The 11,048-nt window shown below is 36.2% G+C and overlaps 1 protein-coding gene and 1 long non-coding RNA gene across 3 annotated transcripts in view; one reads left to right on the top strand and one right to left on the bottom strand.

The window, feature by feature from the left end:
• LOC107653480 (ephrin type-A receptor 5-like) overlaps positions 1-11,048 on the bottom strand; it is a 29,158-nt gene that overhangs the window by 5,047 nt on the left and 13,063 nt on the right. Inside the window, exons 8-9 of the mRNA XM_016440201.1 lie at positions 10,268-10,477; positions 8,642-8,791 (exon numbers count right to left, since the gene is read on the bottom strand). Coding sequence (XP_016295687.1) covers positions 8,642-8,791; positions 10,268-10,477 — 360 coding nt within the window. The remainder of the gene's footprint in view (positions 1-8,641; positions 8,792-10,267; positions 10,478-11,048) is intronic.
• LOC107653497 (uncharacterized) lies at positions 637-2,332 on the top strand. 2 transcript variants are annotated; one of them, XR_001630230.1, is made up of 4 exons: positions 637-819; positions 1,018-1,154; positions 1,906-1,998; positions 2,104-2,332. It is a non-coding gene; the product is annotated as an uncharacterized LOC107653497 (long non-coding RNA). The 2 variants fall into 2 exon arrangements; XR_001630231.1 differs by having other exon boundaries at positions 638-819; positions 1,035-1,154.

Genomic DNA, 11,048 nt, shown 5'->3' with positions numbered 1-11,048 from the left:
TTAAATAAATGAACTTTTCCACGACATTCTAATTTATTGAGATGCACATATAGTAGACTAAAAATAACAGCGATATGAAACTATTGAGTGCTCCTGCTCTGAGAACAGCATATAGTAGACTAAAAATAACAGCGATATGAAACTATTGAGTGCTCCTGCTCTGAGAACAGCATATAGTAGACTAAAAATAACAGCGATATGAAACTATTGAGTGCTCCTGCTCTGAGAACAGCATATAGTAGACTAAAAATAACAGCGATATGAAACTATTGAATGCTCCTGCTCGCAGCGCTAGGGCGGTAGATGTATAATGTTGACTGATGAAATGTTGCTGAGGCTTGAACGAGTTATGTGATCGCATATATCGGCTTCACAGACAGCGGAGTAAGTTAGCACTGGAAAAGCATGTTTTACCCCAGTTATCCCATTAGCAGCTTTGGTGCGGTGAACTGAAGCAGTCGAATCAAAATGCATACGATCGGATATTTAGACGATGATTATTAGTTTTGTGCATTTTCAATGTTCCCCAATTATCTTAGTAAACATTAGAGGCTGTTTATTTGTGATTTTTAATAAAATATATCGTAAATTCACTTACCTTACAATAAATGCGATCTCCGACGAGCAGTCGATAACGTATCTCTGTAGATTCCCTCCAAATTTCCAAATGTCTTGACCCCGCCTCTGATCCAATTTCATTGGTTGAATCTTTCAACCAATCATTTTCCTTTCTGCCCTTAGAACAACTTTGAGTAAGTAAAACTCCCATGAGCCTCTCACACATCCAGATCAAATCCAGCACTCTTTATAGAGCAAGAGGTAAGTCTTTGTAATGTCAGCTGTGATGAATTACTTGGATATTTTTGTAATTCTAAATTATGTATTGAAGTTTAGATGTAATTCAGATATGTGTTAATTTGTAATAATTTTGTATGTAATCTGTAAGTGCTGTTATTTTAAGGTTTGTCCCAAATTTATCAGCAGCCAACCTGATTTGTCCTTTTAAAACTGTATTAGGTATCTGTGAAATTCAGTTGGATTACAACAATCCCTTTGGTCTCCAAATATATGGGACTGCTTGATCATTTCTCAAACCAAAGAAAGGAGCAGCAGCAGCACAGAAGATCACATACATCCTGTCAGTTATGGCTCAGGTATGTTATCTAAATTCACTGTCATTTTAAATCTGACAATAATTCATAATAGGTTAAAATAATATAAAGATGAAAATTGAAAATTCGGTCATCATTTACTCAGCCTCATGTCGTTGAACCTCTTACATCTTTTTTTTTTTTTTGCCTTGCCTGAACTAAAATGATGCATTTTGGCCAATTTGTCCTGCTCTTTTTTTTGTGTACACAATAAAAGTCAATGGTGAATTCCTGTTCTGAATCTTCAAATGTAACATGTAATTGTTTGATGCTTTTGAAGCTTCAGAAGAGAAACTCACCCTTGACTGTCATTTTATCATCAGAAATGAGCAGGACAAACTAACCACATTTTGCATTTTATGTAAGGAAGTCTAAAAGATAAAATAACTGATAATGATACATTTTCTTTTGGTGAATTATCCCTTTAAAGCCTGGAGTATATACAGCATAAGCTAAAATGTTCATATGTGCATAATTCATACTGTTTTAATTTCTGGGCTTGTTTGTAGCTTTATCAAATTTCTCAGCAGCAGAGTTGTGTTCATCACAGTCACTGCAGTCACCAGCCAGGATACCCTAATTAGCTCTTACCGGCAAGGATTGAATCCCCATGTACAAGCTCAAATGGCTATCTATGATGACACCGTTGGACTGGAAAGCTTCATGCAAAGGGCCAACAGAATTTCCCAGCGTCTGTCCGCCTGCCACGCCACTGAAGCCGACCACCAGTCTGTCACGCCCATTACATATTCAGAATGTCTCCATCAGCAAAAAATGTGAATGCATCCTGAAAGCCCTGGCTGTCTGCCTGAAGGAAGACCCCTCAAACCTTGTGAAGGAGTACATGGTAGGTTATTTACCTTTTTCATTAAAACCTATTGTATGTTTCTCCAAAACCAACTTCTTTGACCCTTGATCTGCTGGTAATTGTTTTTTTTTTTGACATTTTTAGAATGTTGAACATGTTGAAGCCCTAACCTCAACGTGCAACACCACGCTGGGAATCTATGTCGTCATACAGATGCTACAGACCTTTACGAATAATGTTGTACTGTTGGCTGTTGCAGTACATTTGTTTTTCGGTACTGAACATGTTACATTCCTTTCAACGTTGGTCTTGCTTTGAATAATTGATGCATTTTCATTACAAAAGAAGACTATTTTGTAAATCCTACCTAAAATCCATGCTTTTGTTTTTTATTAGTATGCTTTTTTTTTACACTTTTCTTGTAATAAGATAAGATTACTGATTAAAAAAGTGAAGGCAGTCTTTAGATTTTGTGCAAATTATTATTCTTGGAAAAATTTGTAAAAGTTGTAAAAAAAAAGTTGAATGTATTTATTGAATAAACTCAATGAAACTGTATTATTGGTTTTGCTCGAATGTGACCATAATAATTTTAGAATAATTGAACTTGATTAACTTAATAGATTAAAACGAAGTCAAGAATGTTAAGTTGATTCAACTAAACAACATTGTATTAACTTTATGTAATTAACTTAAGTTCACTAAAATCAATATTGTTACTTAAATGCAACCTAACTCAGTTACGTGGAACCTGTTGACATAAAGTTAAGTAAGGCCAACATATAATTTTTTTGAGTGTGCCTTCTAAGTGAACTGGAACCTCAAAACAGACTTAAACAGACTTATTTGAATGCTCTACATTGGCAGCAACTACATAATTGCAATATAAGTACATAATATGCAATATAAGTAATGCTACTCATATGAAGTACACAGGAGACTCAACTCTTGGCTAACAATTCCATGCTCTAATAAGCATTACATAGATACAGTAATATATATACTGTATATATATATATATATATAACATTATTAACATATATATATGTCACGGTGCGTGCGGGGAGATGATTTAAGTTACCGGCCATTCATAACGTCTACTAGCCAAAAAAAAAAAGAAAAGAAAAGAAAAGAAAAGAAAAAAAGAGACAGAAATAAACCAACAGTTTGAGGCTGTCTACACTAGGCGCGTCAAACCTAAAGTTTGAATCCATTTGTACTGTTGTCAGAAATACCGCCAGCGCATGGAGTACATCATAAATAAAACGGGGCATCAGTTTACTGTCAGTGTTGCATTGCGCCGCTTACGTAGAGTGCAGTCATATAAGTGTTAATATACTGTTAGTATAACCGAATAAGTTTACTATATACACATGGTTATGTGATGCAAAACTTAGTGTGTTATTGTGCTGATATGTTAAGGACTACCGTGGACAGCTGACTCCTAAAGTTTTTGATATATTTCATATTTTGTGTGGTCAGTTCACAGCAGTGATAGAAATTAATATTTTCCTATGTTTAAATTGATTTTTACCTTTTATGTGCATTTTTTTTACCTTTATAAAGCAATTTTGTTCTAAAAGTGTACATCATCTTTTGAGTCAAATTCTTACATTTAATCAGTCAATTATAATAATACATTTAGGCTGTTACTTAAAAATTGAATCAGTATCAATAAAATTCATCTTTGCAGAAGTTGCATATGAAGTGGCATTTAGATGTATTTACACGTTAATGCAGCTTAGAGCGACATGGAATACTTTAACCTGCAGTTACAAATGCATAAATAATGTTTTGATATTTTAAACATGAAATGTTGAATACTGATATTTGAAATTATTTAAAAAATGAAAAGATAAACGTGAAATTAAAACCGCCAGTAGGTGGCAGCAAGTCATTGTTACGTGAGTCATTGCGATTGAACCGAATCATTTAAACGGTTGATTCATTCAGAAACAAAACAACGTCATGTTGCTCAGAGACGCAAAACAGTACTGTGGCTGTCTTTGGAATGTTTTTTTTTTGTTGGCGAAATAGCGCAAAAACAGCCAATATAGTGTATAAAATGTAAGTCTCTTGATATTAATTTATTGTTTATTGAACTGTTGTATAAAATCAATATCACATTTATAACCATGCTGATTTTTTAAGAAAAAAACGTCACTCTTCGTGTGATATTGATTAACTAACTATATGAATTGATTTAAATATATACATTTTCTGCCCCCTTATCTTGAATTATGTGATCATTCTTAATGCATATTAATATTCTGAATAATGCAGTGAAAGAACGCACTCTAAATGCACACGCGCTCTAAAGCCTGTGTTGGTCTAACCAGACTTCATCACGTCACGCATGCGTGCCTCTGTAGGTGTGTTTTGTTTGGTTTTTGCAATATTCTCGATAATGTAATGATGTCTCACGAGTTCAGTATTTGCGCTAAACCTGCGCAGATTTGGCTTGCATGAACTTCCGAGAGAAATTAATGAGTGAACATAACTTACGAAAAGTAACCCGCCAAATTGGTTAGTGATTTGACAGCGTTAGCCGCCACAGCTGATTTTTACCCGCATTTGGCGGGTTTGCGGGTGTTAATTTCAAACCTTGTACATATACATAAGAAAGTATGGGCTGTTTGGGCCCTGTAGCTTTCTCCCCGAGGTCGTTGATGTATCCAGATGCGGCTGCGGGTTGAGCGGGTGTCTCCGCAGACACTGTGGCAGTACCGGTGTTGCAGGTTCCAGGGCCTGAAGTGTTCTCTGACGCGGCCTCGATTGCTGTGTCAGTATTAGCAGCAGTAGAATAAATACTGGAAGTGTCAGAGTTATAGACCTCCACTCTTGTAGTTGTGGGTTTATTAAAAAAACGACAAATATCCATTTTGTTTATTTAGCATATCTCTGCATGAATTAATGAATTAATGATGCATTTATATAGCACTTTATTGTGTATTGTTGTACACCCAAAGCGCTTAAAATCATGTGGGGGGGTCTCTCCTCAACCACCACTAGTGTGCAGCATCCACAGGACAACGGCGCCAGTGCGCTCACCACACACCAGCTACAGGTGGAGAGGAGAGAAAGTCATAGAGCCAATCAAGTGATTGGGGATTATTAGGAGGCCATGATTGACAAGGGCCAGGGGAGCAATTTGGCCAGGACACCGGGGTTACAACCCTACTCTTTATGAGAAGTGCCATGGGATTTTTAATGACCACAGAGAGTCAGGACCTCGGTTTAACATCTCATCCGAAAGACGGTGCTTTTTGACAGTATAGTGTCCCCATCACTACACTGGGGCGTTAGGACCCACACAGACCACAGGGTGAGCACCCCCTGCTGGCCTCACTAACACCAGACTAAAGCGGGACCAGAACGAGAAGAGAGTCCACTCACACGATACTTTGAGATTCGATTGAGAGTCGCGAGAGCATAGAGCTACTTTTTAAAAACATTAATTAAAAATAATTTAGCCTTAACATAGTCATTAAAATAATTAGATAATACAAATAAAATTAGAAAATGTGAATATATGTGTTTTATTAATAGCTCTGGCAAAATCAATTGGCTCTGGTCTGAGGGGCCTACTAGGCAGAGTTTATTTATTTTATTTATTTTTATATTTAAAAATATTTAAAAATAAATAAATGTAAGGAAATTGCATACTTCCCTACAAACTCCACCTATGTTTTTATATTGACTGTCTGTTTACTTGAATTATTAATTAAATCAATATTTACTTAACTAAGAAATTCTTGAAGGCTAATTTGTTAATATTTATATCAATATTTTACTTTTTAAAATTAATTTGTTGATTGTGTTCTTTTTTGTATATATATATATATATATATATATAAAATTGTATATAGTATACTTTTTTTCCGTGATATAACATTTGTATTATCAAAATAATGTCAAAATTAGATACATGTGTTTTATGTAATTATTTTTAAATGTTAAAATTCATGTTAATGTATTAGTAAATATATAGGTAACCAAATGTTTAGTTAACCATTTATGAACTTTTTAATGAAAACATAGGTTTCATGAAAATTTTCAGCTTTATTAGTCTTAATAAATACTAACACAAAACTTGTTTTATATTAGTATAGTTGAGATACTATTATTGTGTTTATCGATATTTTGAAGTATTTTTTATTTGATTTGATGCTATGTTATTTATAATGTTATTATGTTATTTTATTTTGTTTTAACCAGTTTATTGTGTTTTTGTCATATTGATTTATTCAGTACACACACACACACACACACACACACACACACATATCATTTATTTTTATTTCAGTTATGAAAATGAGAAATGTTGCCTTTTTTTTTTTAGTTTAATATTCCTGGTCTAAACTTTATAAGCTGTTCATATGTTATTTTTTACTGAATGTATTAGTGTCTATCCAGTGAGATCATGTTTGTATTTAGACAGAGACAACGGAACAATAGATGACGTTAGCTTCTGGTAAAGGTACTGTACAAAATGTATTTTAAAGAAACTCTATGCCTGAGCCGAACTCCATTACGCCAGCAGATTTCTGTCTACAGAGAGCTGATGCTCTTTCTGTGCAGAAAAGCTAAGAGTAAAAATTATAATGGCCAAAACCCGAAACTCACATTTTCAACCCCAATATCCATTACCCAGCATCCCGTGTGTTCCTATTCTGCTGTTAAGCAGGTGACCTTTGACTGGACTGCAGGCAGATGTACCGCGGTGGGAGAAAGAGTTTATCCAGCCCCCAGCTCAACCCCAAAATCTGCATCGATCTCCCTCGCTGACGGTGTTCGATATGTCAGTTCAGCTCAGATTTTACCCTCACTTCCTGATCTATTTATAGACATCAGCATTCTATTGCTCTCATTTCCCCTAAGGCAAATACGAGAGAGCATGTGAGTGCTTAAAACGGCCATGGGAAGCAATTATTGTGGTGTAGTGTTAAAAGACTGCAGGGGAAAACTGCACTTTGGCTTTACTGTTGCCCAGAAACTGAATCTTTTCATAAAAGTATACTATATCATCACTATATACATATCATTATAGTTATAACAATAACAAATACTATGGATGTCAAGTGGTTACATTTTAAAATAAAATTAATTGCACATTAATTGTGGCTAAGAAATTACCCCCCAAAAGATCATTTAAAATCATTATTGTTTTAAATGATTAAAAACATTAAATAGACGTTTTTTTCATACTGAAATATGAAATGATAAAAAATATACTCTAAATATAAAAAAAAAACACCAGTAGGTGGCGGCAAGTCACTACCTTAATAAATGAGTCATTCAGTCATGCATTCATGTGATTCATTCAAAGGGCTGATTCATTCCGAAACAAAGCAAGTAACTGTCTTTATGAATGAGTCACTGGATCATTCACTCACTTGATTCATTCAAACAGCCAATTCATTCCGAAACAAAGCAAGTGACTGGCTGCATCTGAAATCGCATACTTCCCTACTATATAGCAGGCGAAAACAGGTATGTGGCAAAACAAGTATGTCCGAATTCACAGTACTCATAAAAGAGTAGGCAAAAAGTACCCGGATGCCCTACTACTTCTGCCGTGATTCTGAAGTGTGCATGATGGACACTTATTCTCCCATGAGGCCACGGGAGAGGATTTATGAATATCAGTGACGCGATACAACTGATGCTGGAGGGTCACATGACAATGACAACATGGCTAATGTACCGTAGTTCGTCCAGAATACATTCATACTACACACATTCATACTATATAGAGCATTCTCTTTTTGCGGTCGTGAAGTCATTACTTACTCAAAAAAGTACCTATTCAAGAAGGTATGCGATTTCGGACACAGTCCCTGTCTTTATGAATGAGTCGCTGAATCACTGGCTCACGATTCATTCAAAAAGCCAATTCATTCATAAAACAAAGCAAATGACTCGTCTATATGAATGAGTCACTGATTCAATTACTCACTTGATTTGTTCAAATGGCCAATTCCTTCAGAAACAAAGCAAGTGACTGTATTTATGAAATAATCACTGAATCATTGACTCACTCGATTCGTCCAAAATGCAAACTCATTCAGTTAGGAAACATCACTGTATGTTGATTGGATACTCAAAACAGGTCTGCTGTGGCTTCGTGTGGAACTGTTTTTGTTCGTGAAATTGAGCAAAACAGACAATATCAAGTCTAAAATTGAACACAATAATAACTTTATATATTATATTAACTTTATCTTTATTCAACTATTATATGAAATCAATATCACATTTGCAATCATGCAGATATTAGGGGGGGGGGGCAGAATTCTTGTGAAATGAAGCAAATGACTGTCTTTATGAATGAGTCACTGAATCATTGACTCACTCGATTCATTCAAACAGCCGATTCATTCAGAAACAAAGCAAGTGACTGTCTTTATGAATGAGTCACTGAATCATTCCTTCACTCGATTTATTCAAAACTGTGGATTCATTCAATAACGAAACACTTCTGTGTGTTACTCAGAAAGACAACAATTCTTCTGTGACTTTGACTGGAACTATTTTTGTTTTACAAATTTGAAGAAAACATACAATATTGACAATATTGTGTCTATAATGTAACACATTTTCACTTATAAAGACACAATGTAGTGCCAATAAGACCACATGAACCGCAGTTTAATAGAATTCTGGGCTTATTTTGACTTACGTCTTGATTGCTCATCTCCCAGTATGGTCTCTCGCCGTACGACGTCACTTCCCACATCACAATGCCGTAGCTCCACACGTCACTGGCTGAGGTGAACTTCCTGTAGGCGATGGCCTCTGGAGCCGTCCACCTGATGGGAATCTTTCCTCCCTGTGAGACAAACAGCACGCTGAAATCCACATCTCACATCAGAAACATGTCTTGTCAGAGCATCTTAACAGGTGATTATCGCTGGGAAGGAATGGTGTCAGGCTGTGAAATGTGACAGGAAGCATTAGGTCTGTGGACGGCTGCTGCATGCTAATCACTAATTGACTGTCCCGGTGTTAGCGCACTCCATCTCTGACAGCACTGAGGAGACATGACTTAATTTACTTCACCGACAGTTCACACAGCCATAAAACGCTTCCCTCAGTGTGACACACCAAAACAAGAAACAGATGACAAAGAACACTATGCTATGCTAACTATGACAGCCACCACCAAACCTCTAATTATCCTCTTTCAGAATAAGGCAGCTCCATTTTCAGGGCTCAACAATAATTAGTTTTCACTGTTGAATATTTTTGTTCTTGCTCTGGCAAAATTTCACTGGTTTTGAGGCAAAAAAAAAGAAAACAAATTCTGGGTGTGATTTAGCAACATACGTTTTAAGTGTCAGAATATTCAACAAGAATAAATTAGGGGCACTGACAATGTTATTTGCACATGTTATTTGGGGACAAATTCACAAAATATTCTTAAAAAAAAAATAGTTCTTAACTGCCACTTTGCATTTGCTTCTTGCAATGCAATGCTTACATACAGGACTTATTCCTTCTAGAGATACAGCTAGAAAAACAGAGTGGGAATGAATGCATTTAAAAATGATTATTTTAAATATAAAAAAGTGTGACACAGAACACTTAATTCCTGTCAAGCCAGTCACAATGAAAATTGTGTGTGCACTTATTATGATTAGTATGGTAATCTGCAAACAATGCATAAACATAAAACTACCTACAGCGACTTTATTACACAAAAGGTTTCAATATTCATTGAGCTAATCAATGAGTCTTCAAGAAGAATCAGCATACAATCAGATAACACCAAAGCCTCTCTTTTTTCTTTTTTTTCTTAAGAAAAAAGATGTTCTTAAGAATACTTAAGAATTTTTCAGGAGTTGCACACTCATGATTCTTACAGTAATCTGCAGGCTGTGCAAAAACATGGAATTTGAGGTAATTTTATTGAATTCATTGAGCCTTTGGCAAGAACGCTGCGCCTGTCATGTTAAGACAATTCTTGAAAACGTCTTAAAGAATTTTTGAAAAGTTGAACTTAGTAACATTCTTAAAATGCTGGGTTAAATATAACCCAGCACTGGGTTATATTTAACCCAGCATTTTTTAGAGTGTATAGTGTGTAATAATGCCTGTAATGCACTCTGAGATGGAAGTGTCCAGCTTAATACGTTAGTGCATTTTCAGAGAGCAGGAATGGAACAGTACTGAAAAGTAGGGTGCTAGTGGCACTGGGTTTGAATGTAGGTTTAAAACAAAGCCCTGCTGTGAGGCAGCTAATAGATGCAAGGAGTAGTAGGTTAGCTGTTAGCGTGGCTCAGCGTTTATCCTCTGTAGCACGTACGCGGGTTGTGTAGGCCGCCTCTGGGTCGTCCTCCAGCACTCTCGACAAGCCGAAGTCGGACACCTTACACACCAGGTTGCTGTTGACCAGGATGTTGCGGGCAGCCAGGTCACGGTGCACATAGCCCATCTCAGAGAGGTAGCGCATGCCAGAAGCAATGCCACGCAGCATGCCGACCAACTGGATGACAGTGAACTGACCGTCGTTCTTCTGTTGGAGCAGTAAAGACACAAATATGAGAGCAATACATCAAACTAAATGCTTATACTTCAGAAAGAATGTCTCACCGCACAAACTGAGGGGAGCAGCTTTTGATGAAGTGCACACACAAATCTGCTATTAAGTGTTTGGTGAGTTTAAATAAATTAATTCAAAATAAATGATAAATATATAAATTCAAACATAATTATATATCTATATAAAGGAAAAAGTATATTTTGCAAGGCCCTGTGTATGTATGTGTATGTGTATAAAGTCAGAATTGTGTGTGTGTATATATAGTCAGATGAGACCAAAATTGAGCTCTTTGGCATTAACTCGGCTCGCTGTGTCTGGAGGTAGAGAAATGCTGACTATGTCCCCAAGAACACCATCCCTACAGTCAAGCACGGAGGTGGAAACATTATGCTTTGGGTCTGTTTTTCTGCTAAGGGTACAGGACGTCTTCACCGCATTGATGGGCAAATGGATGGGGCCATATACTGTCAAATCTTGGACGAGAACCTCCTTCCCTCAGCCAGAACACTGAAGATGGGTCATGGATGGGTCTTCCAGCATGACA

The sequence above is a fragment of the Sinocyclocheilus anshuiensis genome, unplaced genomic scaffold, assembly GCF_001515605.1.
Source record: "Sinocyclocheilus anshuiensis isolate Anshui unplaced genomic scaffold, SAMN03320099.WGS_v1.1 scaffold3, whole genome shotgun sequence".
Taxonomy (NCBI): Eukaryota; Metazoa; Chordata; class Actinopteri; order Cypriniformes; family Cyprinidae; genus Sinocyclocheilus; species Sinocyclocheilus anshuiensis.
This window is presented reverse-complemented; position numbering and strand designations above follow the sequence as displayed.